Source organism: Lepidothrix coronata, unplaced genomic scaffold, assembly GCF_001604755.1.
Source record: "Lepidothrix coronata isolate B3197 unplaced genomic scaffold, Lepidothrix_coronata-1.0 Scaffold37, whole genome shotgun sequence".
Classification (NCBI taxonomy): Eukaryota; Metazoa; Chordata; class Aves; order Passeriformes; family Pipridae; genus Lepidothrix; species Lepidothrix coronata.
In genome coordinates, this window is record NW_016690217.1 from 1788155 (window position 1) to 1805955 (window position 17801).

Here is a 17801-nt window from a genome sequence, read left to right on the forward strand (position 1 = left end):
ATTTTGGTGCTAACCATTTTGGAACTGACAATTTTGTGTTAATTAAAACCAAGGATATGCTAACATCAGACCTGTTAAAACTAGCAAGGATCCTGTCCTTCAAATGAGGTTTCTGACTGCAGTGCAACATAGGACAGTGTATGGTAATCAGAGACACTGAAAAGATTCCCAAATTCAACTCAGAACCTATGTTAAATATCCTAGATGACAGAATAACAGGTTACTGCTGTTCTTTTCAGAGCCAGTATTTTAAAAGTCTAGCAATCCTTACCTTTTTCTTTGCCATAACGCCCTCTGTGAATGCCAGACTGCATGTTATACACATCCACCTGTCCAGTTGACATCCCAATTACAGCAAAGTTACCACATGAGGTAATATCAACTGCCTTTCAAGGGAATAAAAAAAAACCCAACAAAACAAAGAACCTATGAAAAAAAATTCTCTGAGTGTATATCAATTAGCAAAGTTGTTAGATGATACGTAGCATACGAAATATGTAGGAATACAAAATACTAATATATTTTTATTAGACTTCTTCAAGGAAACCTGCACAGAACTAACAACTTATATCTCAAAAAAGTAGAGGGAGGAGCTCTTAAAATAAGCAAATAGTCAACATGTAATGAAAAGGCCACTGCTCGGTGATGAAAGTTTAGTGACATCCATCAGAAGCCATATGTAATAATATCAACACTGCAACCCAAAAAAATCAAGACATCCACAAATTCAATCCCTAAGATAAAGTGTAAGCATGGTGACTGCATGCCTCTTTGAAAGTCCATATTGCCTGTGGCACCCTAAAATAAGGCAAGTTCACACAGAGTTTAAATAGCAAGAAACAAAGAAACAACGGTCTAGCTGTCTTTGGAAAAATACAGTCCAAAGCAATCCAGTAGCCAAAAGAAAACCAGGTACTTACAATTAACTTTATTTTATCTACCACTTAACTACTACACACAAGGTCAGAAAAACAATTTATCACAAGATATAGGAGTTGCTCAATGCCTAGCACATGAAGTGTGCCACAGTAACTACTTGTCTACAAAGCAGGTAAAGCTCAGTAAACATTTGTATTGCCTTCATTGTGGGTTCAACACAATGTCATTGTGTCCAACTCAAGTTGTAAAGCATTTTACATACACTGTAATGCTGAAGAAACATTATAAGAAATAAACTTACTGTTGCATATATATCAATAGGTTTGTACTTGCTAAATTCTTCAGGCCTCAGTTTATGAGCTCCCATAGAAGTTTTCTGATAGTTCCAGGTTGTACAGGTTATATACCCTTGATGGCAGGCAATAATACCATCCCAGTCACTCTGATGTGCCACTTCTGCAAATGCAACATATAGTCCTTTTACAAACAGTAATTCTAAAGTCAAACAAGCTTTTCTGATATCTTAGGAAAGAGTATTTTGAAATAACTTTAGACAGAACAGTTCATATTTATTGTTCTTGTTGAAAGACTGCCATAGAGAAAAAAACACCTGGCAAAATGTTGTGCATGTGGTAGTGCAAATAAATGCTAACAGAACCATAAGCATTTTTTTGGATGTCTTATGTCTTTGTATGTTTTAGCCTATGCAGTTTGAAAAGCGTATTCCAGTGCAAGTGGCGTAAATTGCTCCATCCGTACACATTTCCAGCTGAGCCTGTTAGCTGTTTCTTCAGCTGTTGAAGCAGCAGAAGCCTCTATGTAACAAATTAAAGCTGGGATTAAGAGCTAAATCTGCTCCACACAGCAAAACACTTTTTTTGCATTTCCAGGAAAATTTGTTTCTCCAAAGCTCAGTATCCAAACTTTGTAGTCAAATATTATACATAAAAGTCTAAATAATGAGCAAGTTTGCCTTTTTTCCATAATATATACATTAAAAAAAATTGAAAGTTTGAAACTGGATATTTCTTGAACTTTAAAGACTAAAAGGAGATACAAACAGGTTCATTTTACCAAAGACAAGACAGCAAAAAGGAAACAACTCCATAACGTATTTAAATAAATGGGGGGTTTATGTCTCCAAATGCAAGAAGGTATAATATTAATTTAAAAATAATTAATTCAAAATTAATTATATTTAAATATGAATTTTAAAAATACACAGAGATATTTGCAACTAGTATGTACAGACAGTCTGTATCACTGAAGTATAAATGTCTGTATCACTACAAATATGAATGTCATATGTGTCAAATGGCTACACAAAACTGTAAATCCAGATCTTTCAACATAGGAAACAATAAACCATCCTCAGAAGAGAAAATATTTATACTTAAGACAAAACAGACTTCAAAAGGAGGTCATTAATTTAAAGAAGCACATTTTGATGAAGCAAAGATAATTGTAATTCTGCTTCAAAAAAGTTAGGCTCTTATCTGCATACTGAATTACAAATGAACAGATTACTTGAACTTTGACATCGAAAAGTCACTGAAATGAAAGAGCTGAGGAATCAAAATCAGACATTGTTCCTAAGATTTCCTCAGCTGAAAAAGATCTTCATCCCCCCTCTAATTGCTGGTTCTCCAGCTGGAATAATATATACACCAAAAGATTCTGGCAGGAGATTTTCAAGCCAAAGAGCAAGATAGACATTCAAAAGAAAATGCTTTTTTTGAAATATTGGAAAACTTTACAAAATAAATTGTAATTTTAACCTGTCAACAACTCATGAAAGGCCACAGATGCTCAATAATCTCATCTTATTATATCATGAGCTTTCAAAACAGTAGTTACTTGAGGGTTAAAAGACAAAACGAATATATGATGACACTGTATTAACATTTACTCTGTAATGTATGTGAAAGACCACTTACCCGAAGCAAAGGCTGTAATTGGTGGAAGTGCCATCGTGTCAAGCTTAAGACCTTTCTTTTTTGATTTCTTTTTGTTAATTGAACCTTAAAAATAGAAGATAAGTGTCTCAGTCTCATGATGACAAATGAGAATAATGGTTTAAAAAGGATTGTTAACAAAACATAACGTTCCTATTAACAGAAAAATCTGGCTTATATAAACACAGCAGTGCTGTTCCCTAGGGTTTGAAGAGGTAAGAATAGTATCAGAGTTCCTGTCAACATTCACGTGATGCTGAACAAATCACCAGCCTTTTACACAGGTGTACTACTCAGCCTATTTGTTCCAGGATCATGTGCTGAAGTCTTGAGGCAGAAGTTCCCCCATTACAGCTAAAAACATGGTCATACAGACATGACTATACAAAGCAATATGTAACACCCAGCCCCTTCAATAACCAAAGAGTTGGGAATTTCAAATTTATAGCCAAAGGATATATATACAAAACCAATTAATCTGCATATGTCTTTTCAAACAGATCTAAATACATATACAACCATATAAATAAACACTTAAAACTAAGAATTATTTTAGTCTTTCTGATCCTTGCTCTCCAAACTATATCATGGCACTGTGTGCAAGATATGTTTTAAGTTAAACTCTACATTAGATCAAAGGAACTCAAGCTATGAAATATCAATTTAGTCAACTGAATAGAAGGGGAATACGGTAAAAAGTTGTAATTACACATACTTAAATGTCAGCTAATGCCTTATACATTTTAAATACAAAAGTCGTGCCCAACATTTCCCATGGTGAAGGAGCATATAGAGCTAGGCTATGGATATTACTTTTTTTAAGTACAAACAAATCTGAAAGTACACTTTGCAGGAAGGACTGAGTTTACAGAACAACTGAGGTGACTAATTTTTATACAACAGTTAAAGGGAAAATAAACTCTGCTTAACATTTACATAAACACTTTTCAGAGCTTTTTTTCACCAATACTTGTACTTTGACTGAAATACTCACCACGTCCTAAACTTTTATTGAACCTGTCATGCACTGTTGAAAAGGACTGCAATGTTCCATCTTGACCTGACAAAAAATTAGCAGAGTAGAGAAGGGCAAAAATCAACTTATGCATAATCTATCTGAGAAATGAAAATAAAAGGATAAGTAATAAGCAACTTCAAACAGCATCATAAAGTATTTACTAAAAATTCTGGTCCAAGAAAAAATACAGATACACTATAAGCAGCATAACTAATGAAGCCTAGTTTTCTATGGCCTACATTCCATTCCTACAGTTTTGCCCCACACATGACCAGAATGACACCTCTTTATGGACATCTTTTCCATGTTAATTCCTCTGTCCCTGCTCCTTTCTCTACCCTAATATCTTGCTGTACCCAGCTTTCAACAATTAGAACATTAAATAAAGTGTTGCATCCTTCAAATACCTCCATAATACTTCCAAAGCTTTCTCATGACGTCATATACTCCCTTCAATAACTACAACATTCCTTCCTTTATTTTTCTAACCAATACATGCGGTGACTGCTTAAGAACTACACCCAGGTTACTCAGTAAGCTAACCCAAATGAAAATGGTAAAAGCTGGGTTGTCCATCTTTCCTATAACCAGGACACTAATGGGACTCTCCTACTCCACCCAGTGACCAATGTTCACAAAACTGATAGGAATTTAATATAGAGATAGAAAGCTCAAATTTGAAACTAGCAAACAGGTCCACTTGGTGGGGGAGACATGGACAAGGCAGAACCAAAACCCAACAGAAAACAAAACTGCACAACACACGCAAAATTAAAGGCACTGAGATAATTCTTAAAAATCACAAGAATCACAAAACACTTTTACTACTCCAAATAAGTAAAGAAACAGAAATTTAGTCAAAGTGAACTTAAAGAATCTGAAAGACAATTGAAAAATTATACTATTCTAGCAACCTTTCCTTGCCGCTGTGATGGAGACCTAAGTCAGGATCTGTGTATTTGGAACTGGGAGAAAGGTTAAGTATGAGGTAAATCTGTGACAACAGTGAAATTTTACAAAGTTAATTTATAGAGATGCCTGTTCTAAGGAAACCACTAGGACCTGAAAGACACCTCACAGCATTGCTACCTCATTTCTGCTGCACAAAGTTTTACCACTGCTTCAGAAAGGAATGTAGAGAGACAATCTCTTTACACTGCAGATACATCAGATCTCAGAGCTTGAGATCCTTTTCATTTTAGTGGTTACCTCTGTGTCCTCTCCATATGTTTTGCAGTAAACTGCAAAAGCAAATGTGAAGATTGGTTAAGCAAGATTTAATTGATACTGTGGTTTATCTTGTGTGAGCTGAATTACTGTCAAGGAACTTGTTACTTAAATCCAAGTTAACAGTTGGATGGCCAGCAAGAGATTTCAGTATGTAGTTTTAGCACCATCTATTGCTGTGCCATACTGGATGTAACACTTCATCAAAACATAGTGTAACACTGTCAAATGTTGCCCATGTAAACAATTCACTGCTTAACAGTAAGTAAAGACTAGGTGAAGAGTCTCTACCATTCCATTACTTAAGTGCACTGGAGTACAAAACAGTCTGATCTAGCACATCATTTCCTAAGGGGTCCTTCAAGAGATTTTTAAATATGCTAGTTTCTAAGGAATGGCAGTCACTTATGCATTTTTACACTTCTAGATTAATACCTCGGTAAGAAGTAGCCTTGAAAATATATAATAAAGACACAACTGAGCCCTAATAAATTACAAAGACAGTACAAGCAACAAAGCTTGCTCAAACTAGTGGGAAAAGCAGTGTGGCTCCTCTCAGTTACTAAATGCATTATGCTGTTTATTTTTTTCCTGTCACAACCAGATTTCCCTAGCTGTTACAGGTTTTCATTTTGACCAGCTGATAGCTTCTCAGGAGATAATGGATCGATTTTTATTTATCAAATACATAAATACACATAATAAAAGCAGCTCCGCTGTTATTCTGCTTCGAACTTTTCAGCTTAAGTGAAACAGTTTGCTACAGTAATAATGACACTGTCTACATTAACTACTTACTATGTTTCATAAATACATATACACAACACATGAAATATAATCTAGTTTATTAATAAAACAAAGACACTTAGCTGTGTGCATTTTCCTTATCACAGCAAGAAATCAGGCTGATAAACAAAAATGAGAACTCATACCTGCACTAAGAATTTGCTCTCCATTTTGCCCATGGTATCTGATTTTTGTTGGTGGTGCACTGTGTCCCATTCGGCTTCTCAATACACGACCTGTACCACCAGGTCCATCAAAAATCCACACCTGCATCCCAAAATAAGCAGAGAAACAAGACTCATAAACATTGCCCTGTCAGTAAGTGCACCTCTAGTCAGTGGAACAGGTTTAGCTGGGAGCTGGTGCAGCGAACTTCACATGCTGGCTTTCATCCTTCACCCTAAAACTCTTGAAGTTTCTGTCACATAAACTGTTTCCTGCTGTTCATTCCACCCCTCCACCAAAGGCTGACGGCACCAGAAGACATGCAGCACAAGGGAGTTTTATCAAGAGCAATTGCTTGTGATCCAAAACGTTATAAAAATGGATCAAGATTTAAGATAGTGTACCAGGATATAAAGTATGGTTCTGGAAAAGTGGATCTTAAACTTTGTTCTTTAATGCTACCACAAAGCAGTAAATGAAGTAATGGCACCATGGTAGCAAATCTTTAAACTACAGTCCAGCTGAGGAACCAGCGACTTGAGTTTTGCTGTATTTGTTTCATTTGAGAACTGCTACTTCAAATCCAAACTAAACATTTACACTTTGCAGAGTCTCCCAGAGAAGAAAAAGGTAACAGCAGACAGCAGCAGCTCTTGTAACTCACCCGTAGAGCATTATCAGCACCATTAGTAATAAGAAGTGGCTCTCCAGGGACAAACGACATGCCAGCTATTGCTGTGGAATGGGCATCTTGCATCTGACACATCAGCTTCTTGTCTTCTAGATCCCACAAAGCAATGTGTCCAACCGGGCTGCCAGCTGCCATTACTGGGTGTCCATCTGCTCAAAAAAAAGTAAAAAAAGGTTTGCTTGTTGACATTCAGCACATCTTTATTGACTTCTCAATAAAGAAGTCAATTTGCATCTTTAAACTGATGCAGAACTGATGAAGAAAAAGCTAAAATCACAAGAAAAAAAATCTCAAGTTGATGCTATAAATATGTTTTAACCATAACACTCCAGTATTTCAATCAGAAAAGAAACAAAGCTCACTGATAATAAAACCAGGATTTTTTTCATATCAGATAACAACAAAATATCTAAATCCAGCAGTAAGTGCTAGAAGTTTTGCTTGAAAGCACAAGAGATAGAAAGCACATTCTACTTCTCAAAAGTCTTTTCACAGTTTTCTCCAGTACCACTCATCCTCAACAGGGTCTACATCAATCTATATCCTGATAAGATTTGCGAGTTTCTCTTTTTGAATGAGAGACTAGATTCAGTATCAACAGCTCGTTGGAAGGATCAACATCAAAATAACTACCTTTAGTAATCAGCATATACTTGTTAGACAAGAAAAAGCTGTGAAAATAAACAGTGTTCCCCAGTTACATCCATTCAGTAGTCACACAACCATTAACACTCTAACTTTATTTGGGGGGTAAGACATTGCTGAGAAGTAGGTTTGGACAGTAAACTAAGGTGTACTGGTTACTCTGCACTAACTCTGATAACTGTACTGTGCTAGCTCTTGGCACATTGTAAACAAACTTTTCTTTCCAAAAATGCTGTATGTCACACTTCCTGTGGACTGAGTCAGAATACAAGAAAATGCTATAAAATAGCACTATAAATCACGATGAAAATGCGTGATCTCCCTTACTTATTGGTAACTTCTCTATATTACCTTCAGCCTTTGAAAACTAGAACTCTCAGCACAAATTTTGATTCTGAAATGTTTTATCAAAAAATATTTTCCTGTGTCCCACTTAGTTTTAGTGATTTTATACATATTTTCACTAAAAAAATGCTAAGACTTACCTGTACGAAAAGATACTGCTGTGATGGGACCCCAGTCTTGTTGAAATTTCATCAGAGTTTCATCAAACTTAATATTATGTACAATGATATGACCAGATACAAGACCGACTGCAACAACATCCACTGCTGGTGCCTGCAAGAAAAATTGAACAGCAACTAAAATGAAAAAGAAAAAGCCTGCAGCTACACTGGTAATGCCAATACATTCAAGACAATGTATCTAAGTCTGGGACAAAGAGTAAAGAAAAAAATAAGGCATCTTGCATGAGATTTTCTATCTATATCACTGTAACGCAAAACTGAAGATCTGACAAAAAAAACCAAAAGAGATGCAAGATTTTGTGCTTAGTCTCTATTGGTTTTCGGAAGCTTTGAATCCTTTGAAAAACACATCACTTTAGTGCCCAGTAGTTCTGGTTATTATTCATTATATACCCTGCCACACACCTCCATGTGTACAAGTTTTATCCTGGACAACTGCTGGCCTTTTTCAAAGCTGTCATCAATGCTACCAATAAGTTTAAATTAATTTTTATATCTAAAAAAAAATACAGCAAATACAATTACAAAATCTCTTCTTGAATCAGCAAAATCTACTTTTTATCAACCTCCAAAGCAAAATAAATTTAGCAAAAAACTACTGGTGTAATGTAAACTGTTTCTATGAATTTATATAATTTAGTAAAGACTATAGATGTGATAAACACAAAACAATTAAGATCCTAAATGCAACATAACTAGGACTAGAGGAAGAGCAGGTAACAAACCGTCACTAAAGAGAAGGTTATTACAGTACCTTGAGAGAATACAAGCCATATTTACTGCTGTAATTTTTAACAATTATATTTTGCCAGCTGACTAGTTATGCACAAAAATAAAAGGCAACAAAAGTACTAACTTGTGCAAGAGTTGTGACCGCGAAGCCCCATCCTGGAAATGANATATTTTGCCAGCTGACTAGTTATGCACAAAAATAAAAGGCAACAAAAGTACTAACTTGTGCAAGAGTTGTGACCGCGAAGCCCCATCCTGGAAAACAAACACACATAATCCATAAATCAATTAACCCTTGGGGATCTTCCATGACAAAATGGTTGCTTTATATGCACTTACATAGAAAAGTAATCAGCCTTCTATTTTTATAAATCAGATAAAAGAAAAAAAAAAAACCTGTGATACTAATAAGTAGGGTTAAGAATAAAACTTATGGTTCATTTTTATTGAAAAATTTAGTGTCATGCATTAATCCCACAACAGTGACATAATTATATGCCATGAACAGGGAGGAAGACCCTTCTATGCCAGTTGTTCCCCATGCATTTCTGTCACGATCACACCTCTGCAGAATTCTCAACATCAACATAAAAAGCCAGTCTTGATTCAACTTCTAATAGAATCAAATCTTTCATGTGCAGAGTAACTTCCCTAAATTAAGACACTAGTATGTATTACAAGCACACACCATCTTGTTCCTTTCAGACATGGTAACAGCCAAAATATGAAGCAGGACTGCTCAAAGACAAGGCAGTCATGCAGCACTTATTAAGGGTGAAATTGTGAAGATGTTATTTAAGGACACGATTAAAATCTGTTCTATCACCACAGGCATAGGTTGACATTCTTAAAAGACTGCTACCAGTCATGTTACCACCTCTCATTTTCCTTTCTTGCCAGATACAATCAAACTTTCCCCTCAATTCTTTAATTTTTTTTTTGGTCTAGCTTTTCCATTCCTATCTACATAACAATCTAAGGAGGGAACAAACAGGCAAAAATGTATTGTGCTTAACCCAGCAATACTGCTAAAAGAGCAGTAACATGCCATAAGTTTTTACACAATTAACAGAGAAATTAAGCCATCTAAGGTAGACTTTTTGTCATCTAGGATGTACTGCATCTCAAGATGCTGTGACAGGCATTGAATAGATGTAAAAATACTATGAGTAGAGACATTTACTTTTCTGTATTTTTAGGTTATTCCTATTTCCTGATTTATATAGCATATAAGGCATCTCTAAAACATTAGAATATGAAACAAAAAGAAATCACAGTGATACAGTTTAAAGTATGCAGTGGTTATGAAAATAAAACACTGAATTAAGCAAGCTGACAACATCTATTCGCAGTGTGTACATCAACATGCAGGGAAACTCACTGTACTTGTAACTTTCACGAGTTAGAAAAGCAGGTGATCTTGGTAGACAAGAAATATTGACATTATGAATGATGATCTACTCAGACACGCTCAGAGACAATGGCATATCTACACATCTCTTATTTGAGTGTAAGGCTCAAATGCTAGTAATTACGTCCACAATACCTGTCAACACTTCCTTGTATCCACAACAACCAAAAAATTAAGCTAGAAGGGAGGCAGAAGGCCTGAACATGCTTTTACTATTATTTTAATTGCTTTCATGGGAAAGCTATGTGATTTCAAGAAATGTGAAAAAAAAAGTCCTGAACAACCTCTGACATTTTGCAAGGAGAGTAAACAACATGCAACCTGAAAGGTGTCAGCATTCAGGAGGCAGCAGCATTTTCTGTTCTGGAGAAAGACCAATTGAAAACTTTTGCCAATACTTGGTAAAAGATTCCATGTTCAAAACCTATAATACTTAAAAGTATTATTTGTAGCATATCAAGCTACTCGGGGCATGAAGTGTAGCCAAGTTATTAAGCATCTTACTTGGATCTTATATTCCACAGCTGCAAGCTTCCTTGTTCACTCCCAAGGAGAATTTTATTCAAATAGGTGCTGGGATGCAAAAGAGCAGAAACTACAAAAGTGGCTTTATCAAAATCCACTTGAAGATACTCTTCTGCAAAAAAAAAGTAAGAAACAGCGTTAGTGTGCCTACCCCTACAAATCTGCAGGCTTGTCATCCCTTTGCAAATGTAAAAGCAGAGCTGATGTTTACTTTACAAATCCTGCAACTGGTGTTTCTTACATTAAAGGATTAGCTAATGTGTAACAGGACAGTCTCAGCTTTACATTGTAACATCTGTTGGCTCCAAGGTACATTTTTCCCTATAAGCCTACCTACTACAGCAATACTGGCAGAACAGTAGCGATTTTTATCTTTCTGAGGGATTCCTGCTCCTGCCTGAGCAAAACACCTCATCTAATTAGCATGCCTTTTGTTTGTCCTAGCAACTTCAAATTCTAAAGCCTATTTACAGACACTTTTGAGGCCCAAGATCCAGGGAATAACACTGGTCACACCAATGGCAATGCTTTCTAAAGGAAAAAGTTTGGGGCACTGAAGCACAATTTCATAAAGCACTTGACAATGGCACGAGAAGATGGTGATGCAATCAGAAGATTATTCATTAGAATTTAGTCTCACCCAGTCTGGTAAATATCAAGGAATTACACAATTTCAGAGATAGAGTTAAAGCTGCTGTATCACAGTCTTTACCAGAAAATGGAAAACTAAAATGTAATTTCCATATAACCATTATCTCTTTACACCTATATGGAACCCTACTGGGTCTCTGCATGTGATGCAGAATCCATTCATGAAATATTATTACAGGATTAGGACTTCAGACTAACAAGTAGCACTACCATTTAGGAATTTTCGTTTTTAAGGATGAATATGCGCATTTAACAAAACTCCTTTTTAAACTAATGAATGTTTAACAATCTTATCCTAAAAAGTAGTAAAAAAAAAGTCTCTCACCTTCTGACTGTATATTCCAAACAATAAGAACATTATCAACATCCACAGAGATGATGTGATCACCAAAAGGCTGTAGAAGGTGTATCCTTGCCTTGTGACCTTCATAGGTATGAACCACCTAAAAATTCAAAACAGAAATGCTTTTAATATAAGCTGTTAGGGCAGCATATCATGCTAACGTAATACCTGAGGACAGCTAACAGACTAAAAGCAACTAAGTTTAAATAAAATACATGGAAAGGCCACACAACCTGAAGTAGAGGATAGATAACTATATCTGACATTTAAAACTGCTGGCAAAAATATTCTACCTAAATATTTTTCATTATTTAATTTCAGTTCACCTATGTGAATTAACAACTTTTTTTTTTATCTTTAACTAACTATTTAACTATTATAATTAATACATAAAACACAGGTCAGCCATTACAGAATTTGCATTTACATCCTCCTGTTTTAAGCTTTTTATTCTTTATTCTACAGTTTGTTTCCCTAAAATTGAAGGTACTAAACATCTACAGAAATAAACATCTGTAGAAAACTAACTGTCTTGATACCACAAACACTACACAGCTGTCTTGTACTAAGCAATAAGTAAACTAATAAAAACCTCTTTGTTCCTGGCAAAAGCGTGGAGAATATTGTCATATGAAGCAAATATCAGCATGCGATCTGCTGCCAAACATGTAATGTCTTGTGGCAAAGCATTACCTGTTAATCAAACAAAAGAAAAGATAAACAAATCTCAGGCTCATAATGAAAGAGAAAGCCTCACAGCATATTTCTCTGGCATGGCGACTCACCAAGAAAGCTCTCCTGTTGAATATTACATTGAATTTTAGAGAAATGTACACATTTCAGATGAATGCAAATATTACAATATTACAATATTATAATAAAACGTTACAATAAAAAGGTGACAACATCATAAGTAACGTCAAATTGGTAGATCACAAGGTGGTTCTTTTGAAAAACACTTAACAGTAAAACTACTGAACTTTCACTGTAAGCGAAGGTAAGTGTTATCTTTGTGAAGGCTGGAAACACAGATGAGAAATCAACATCTCAGCATTAGCAATGCTTATTAGTTTAATAATAACTCCTGCATCTGTTTCCTGATCACAGGTAAAGAAACTGGGAATTTACTGCCCTAAGAATACATCTCACTCACCACCTCATGACTGGTTCAGGAGTACCTACTACTGGGATCTGCTACTTTACTAGCTCAAAAGGGAAATGAGTCAAAGTTCCAGACCACACTGAGAAACTGCTGGTGTGGTCTCAAATGGTAGAAAACTGAAAAATATACTGTAGGAAAAAAATACTGTCAACCCAGGGAAACATAAAAATGCAAATTACAGCACTTAACAACTGTACAAAGAAACATCAGATTAAAAATAAGTGTGTGAGTACTCCTATGATAAAAAACTTGCATGATCACATACCAGCCTTCCCCACAATGTTGCTTTTTACTATGAATTATTATCAGACACAAAGAAACCAGTACCTTTGCTGTACTGCACCACAGCTTCAAAAGGATAAAACTAAGGACTAAGAAAATAAAAAAGGTTGCACTTAAGGTTTAATTTGTTCGAATATATTACACACCTTCCCACAGCACCTCTGAAGTGACTTAGGCTTACAGACAGGTTATAGGTACTCCACATGAGCTGTATGAAGTCTGCTTAGGCTAAGACAGTTTTAGGTAGACTCCAGTTAAAAAGTTCAGAGCACCAACCACATAACATCAACCAACCAACACCACCACACAGAGAGAGGCATAGCATTATTTTTTTCAATCACAATACTGTAGGTAAACATTTCAATTTCTCAAAAAGCTTAGATGACTACTTCTGTAAGAAGATGTAGTTCACTGAACAGAATATGCAATGCTTTTATGATTTTGAAAGCTGAACACAGAAGTTACATTAATGTGTTTACAGCTGTTAACTCTGCACATAATGGCCAGTCTTCGTGAGCGAAGATTTGGGAAAGGTCATTAACCCTTCGAGCCTGCGCAGTGGATTTTTTAGGTGAGACACAGTGTGCGCTGAACTGAGCCCACCCTTTAATCCTGAGGTTCATCTGCCGGGGCCAAGCAAGCTTGGACAGTGGCAGTGAGGGTCTCAGAACGTAGGTTTGTTTAGAGTGACCTTCTCTTAGATGGATTGCCACACAGGGCTAACGAGCTCCATCTGCCCGGGGGGCTGGGAATCGAACCCGGGTCACAGCGGTGAGAGTCCTGCACCCTAACCACTAGACCACCAGAGGCCCCTAACTCTGCACAGCTGGTCTTCTAAATCTAGTCCTGGTTGTGTGGCATTTATTCTCTCGTTTACAGGTGCTCTTTTAATGAAAAATATTTTATTTATGAGGTCTCTGTAAAAACCTGATGGTAGACAGAAGCCCCTAGTTTTCAAGACAGCATGCACCCCTCTGAATTATCTAAACATCAGTTGAAAAGGACCTTTGGAAATTAATCAGTTCAGCATCCCACCAGCTCCCCCCAAAGCTAGACTATCACCAGTACTAGGGTGGGTTAACTGCCCAGCTGAGTCTTGAACATTTCTGGGGAAGGAGTTCTGCTCAAGCTCTACACCATACTACAGTTACCTCTTAGGGCCATTTTTCCTGAGCACCACTGTGACCCTCTCAAGTTGCAACCTGTGTTTGCTGCCTCTTTTTACTTTGTCTACCATCACCACCACAAATTCAGCCCTGCCATCTAATTACCTGTAAGGTAACAGGCTGCCTCTAGGTCACCCCATATCTGTCCTTTCTTAAGACTAAACAGACCCAGTTACTTCAAGGTCTCTTTTCATACTGCATGCTGTAGGCCCTGACACTCTCCAGCTCCTCAGCATCCCTCCTGCAGGAGAAAGGGGAGTGGTGGAAGGAGGAGAACCACACTGACTGGGTACTGCAGTCCAGGAACAGCCTCACCAGCATGAAGTACAGAAGAATAATAGCCTCCCCTTATCAGCTGGCTGCGTTCCTAATGTACCCTGATACACAGCTTGCCCTATTCCCAGCTACTGTGTTGTAGCTGGGAACTATTTGGCACCAGCACAACCCCAACTCCTTTTCAGTAGGATTCCATGCAGACAGTCATTTCTCAGCTTGTTCTGTCCCAGGTGCAGGATTCTGCACTTGCACTTGCTGAGCTTGGCAAAGTTCTAGTTGGCCCAGGCTCAGTTTTTTGTATCAGCTCCCTGGAGTGAAACTCTACCATTCTGGGTGTCAGCTACTCCTTCTAATACAGCATCATCTGCAAACTTATCCTAATGCTGCCTCATCACCAAGGCTGCTGGTGATGGTGCTGAAGAAGATGGGCCCTGCTGCTGACACCCAGAGTGCTTTGTTCCCAATAGCCAAGGGAATATCAGGCCATCAATTCATATCCTTTGTATCCAGCAGCACAACCAATTCTTAACATTCCTGACGACTTCTATTCTCATCCACGCATATTTTCTTCATGTAATTATTTTATATAACTCCTATAAGTCTTCTAATAACCACAAAAACAACAATCAAAATAAGGGATCTGAAATTAATTCAATAAATTAATACTTGACTTTTATTCACTGCTCAATTATTAAGGCCTAGGGGTGTTCTTGGAAGACCAAGATGATAAGAACAGAAGGTTCACAAAGTATGTCTCTAAGAGAACTAAGTTACAATTTCAACAGCAGTCTTATTTCCAAATTGATATCTTATATTTCTGAGACTCCTGTCAACATATTTGATTGTAAATATTAGTACATGCAATTTATTTTTTGCTTCTGAGTTGAGAATCAAGTGCAGATGTCAAACATGTTAAAAAACCCACAAATGATAGGAATGAACAATCTGTGCATACTTACTCACAGAAACAATACCAAGCTTCTTCACCTGTAATGAAAATGTTAAAAAGGCATTTTTAGTGACTGGTTGTAATGAATTTGCTATAAACAGAAATTAAAAATTCTAGGAATGATACCAAATTAGATTAATTTGCATACCTCACAAAACAGAAAAACTATTCATCTTAGTTTACAAAAGCACCTACTAGAAAACGTGCAGACAGCAGGTCAAAAGGAATGGGAAAATACATTTGCAAAAAGAAAGCCACTCAGTAAAATTAAGTTCTGCTTCCTGATGTATTCTACCCTAATGCATAGGAAACTAAAGACATGTTAAAACACCTTGCAGAGCTTGGGCAACTTAATTTCCACATCACCTCTGTTTTGAGTTTATTTTAACTGCAAGTACACTATATTCTAATTTTATATGTGCTCACATAGAATTTGCTTTAGTTGCAAGCATCTTTTCCCACTGATTACTCTTTCAGTTGAAAGTCTGTGAAGAGAATGGCAGAAGTGAACACTAAAAGGCAGCACAAAGGTGGAGGAAGATCCATGCTGTCTGCACTCTACTTTTCACTATAATCACTTGATTCAATTCCTTTCTGTTTAGTTACTGTTTCTATACACTGATTATGCTTTGACTGTGCCCAGGAAGGTCATGAAGTTTCCTTCTCTGGACACGTTCAAAACGCACCTGGACGTGTTCCTGTGTCACCTGCTCCAGGTGACCCTGCCCTGGCAGGGTGGTGAGACTAGATGATGTCCAGAGGTCCCTTCTGACTCTAACTCTGCACTAACCCTGTGACTCTGCACTGCAAGAAATGAGCCTATATCACAGGCTTTCATCTGGCAGAACTCAGTTTTGCTCTTCTGCTTCCATACAGGAGTTTTAATAGGATCTAACTGCCTGCCTCCCATCCCTTCAAAAAATAAGTGTGCAGCCACTAACCCACAACTATCCCTGCTGCAGGCAAGCTTTGGTTTATTCTGTAACAAGGAAAAGCCTCAGCATCTGGGTGCTCCTCTGGAAAGATTGATAGTACTTACAACACAGAAACTACAGATAGCCAAGCCAAGTGATTTAAAGAAACAATGAGGAGAAGAACTGAGGCAGCCAGTTGCAACACTCAGTTACCGCATAACCATTTCACAAGGTGGCCATTTGGAGTTTTGGGGGCTCCAAACACAGAGAAGAGACCTAGAGACTCCTGACGACCTTATAAAGACATGTATATATGCTAATAAGTGTTGGGAATGCCATGAATATATAAGAGGAATGCAAGGAATGAAAAATAAATAATCATGCAATGCAGACATACAAGCTGCAGTGAAAAATACCTCGGTGTGCATTCTGACGAAACGATTCCCAGGGCACCCGTCGCGCTGTGACCATGTAGCGCGTCGTAATAAACAATGCCTGATTTCTAAAACTCACAAATTTGAATCTTAGAAGTTTCCTTTTAAGTGCCGCTTTTAGGCAACCGAATGCGCTAAGCTGTAGCGGCCAACGCTGCCTCACATGGCTGAACAAGCCCATTCCCGGCCTGTTTAGTCAGCAGCCTCCATCCCTCCCTCCGGGCCGTGGTACCCGGGGCGCCGCAGCCCTGCACACGCTCCCGCATCACTATGGCGAGGTCGGGGAGAGGAGGAAGGCGAGGAAGAAGCAGGTCGCCCCGCACGGCTGGAGGAGGCAGGATGCCGGGGAAGCGGCGACGGGGGGCCGGGATGTACTCACGTTGTAGGTGTGCACGCTGCGCCCGACGGCGGTGGCCACGTAGAACTCGCGGTGCCGGCCGTGGTAGCGGAGAACGTGAGGGACGTGCCCGCTGAAGCGGCCGAGCACTCGGAACCCGGAGAACAGCCCCATGTCTTGCCGCGACATGGCACCGCACGTGTCCGTATCCGATCTGTGTCCGCATCCGCCTCCCGCCCATCCTCCCGCAGGAAGCGCCCGCCCCCCTTTCCGCCGGCCCGCCCCGCCCCGCCGTGCGCCGCCGAAAGCGGCCCCCGCACCGCAACCGCATCCTAGGACCCGCAACCCCGCAGCCGCGCTGGGACACGCAGAGGACCGTCACCCGCGCACTGCGCTACATACATTCCCCGCAGCCACCACTGCGCGTCCTTTCTTTTTATTCTTCGGGGTTTTTAATGCCCTTTTATTATTCGGGGGGGTTTAACCCCCTTTTATTTTTCAGGTTTTTTAATCCCCTTTTATTCTTCACTTTGTTATCCCCTTTCTCCTCACAAAGCATAGGGTCTGGCTGCAGGTGACACCGAGGCAGCGGAGCGCGGGGGTGAGCTGAGCTCTCGACAGTGCGTACGTCCCGGCGGGGGTGAGCTGAGCTCCCGACGGTGCGTACGTCCCGGCGGGGCTGCGGGGTGCCCGCTCCAGCAGCCGCTGCGCTTCCCGAGGTGTTCA

The 17801-nt window shown here is 38.5% G+C and overlaps 1 protein-coding gene across 1 annotated transcript in view; it reads right to left on the reverse strand.

Moving 5' to 3' along the window:
• The window catches only part of WDR36 (WD repeat domain 36), a 35101-nt gene extending 17791 nt beyond the window's left edge, over window positions 1-17310 (reverse strand). The window contains exons 1-13 of the mRNA XM_017812730.1: window positions 17118-17310; window positions 15401-15428; window positions 12148-12248; window positions 11538-11655; window positions 10541-10673; window positions 8750-8804; window positions 7852-7984; window positions 6695-6870; window positions 6012-6132; window positions 3829-3894; window positions 2817-2900; window positions 1181-1335; window positions 272-386 (exon numbers count right to left, since the gene is read on the reverse strand). Coding sequence (XP_017668219.1) covers window positions 272-386; window positions 1181-1335; window positions 2817-2900; window positions 3829-3894; window positions 6012-6132; window positions 6695-6870; window positions 7852-7984; window positions 8750-8804; window positions 10541-10673; window positions 11538-11655; window positions 12148-12248; window positions 15401-15428; window positions 17118-17264 — 1432 coding nt within the window. The 5' untranslated portion in view covers window positions 17265-17310. The remainder of the gene's footprint in view (window positions 1-271; window positions 387-1180; window positions 1336-2816; window positions 2901-3828; window positions 3895-6011; window positions 6133-6694; window positions 6871-7851; window positions 7985-8749; window positions 8805-10540; window positions 10674-11537; window positions 11656-12147; window positions 12249-15400; window positions 15429-17117) is intronic.
• Window positions 17311-17801: the final 491 nt, after the last annotated feature.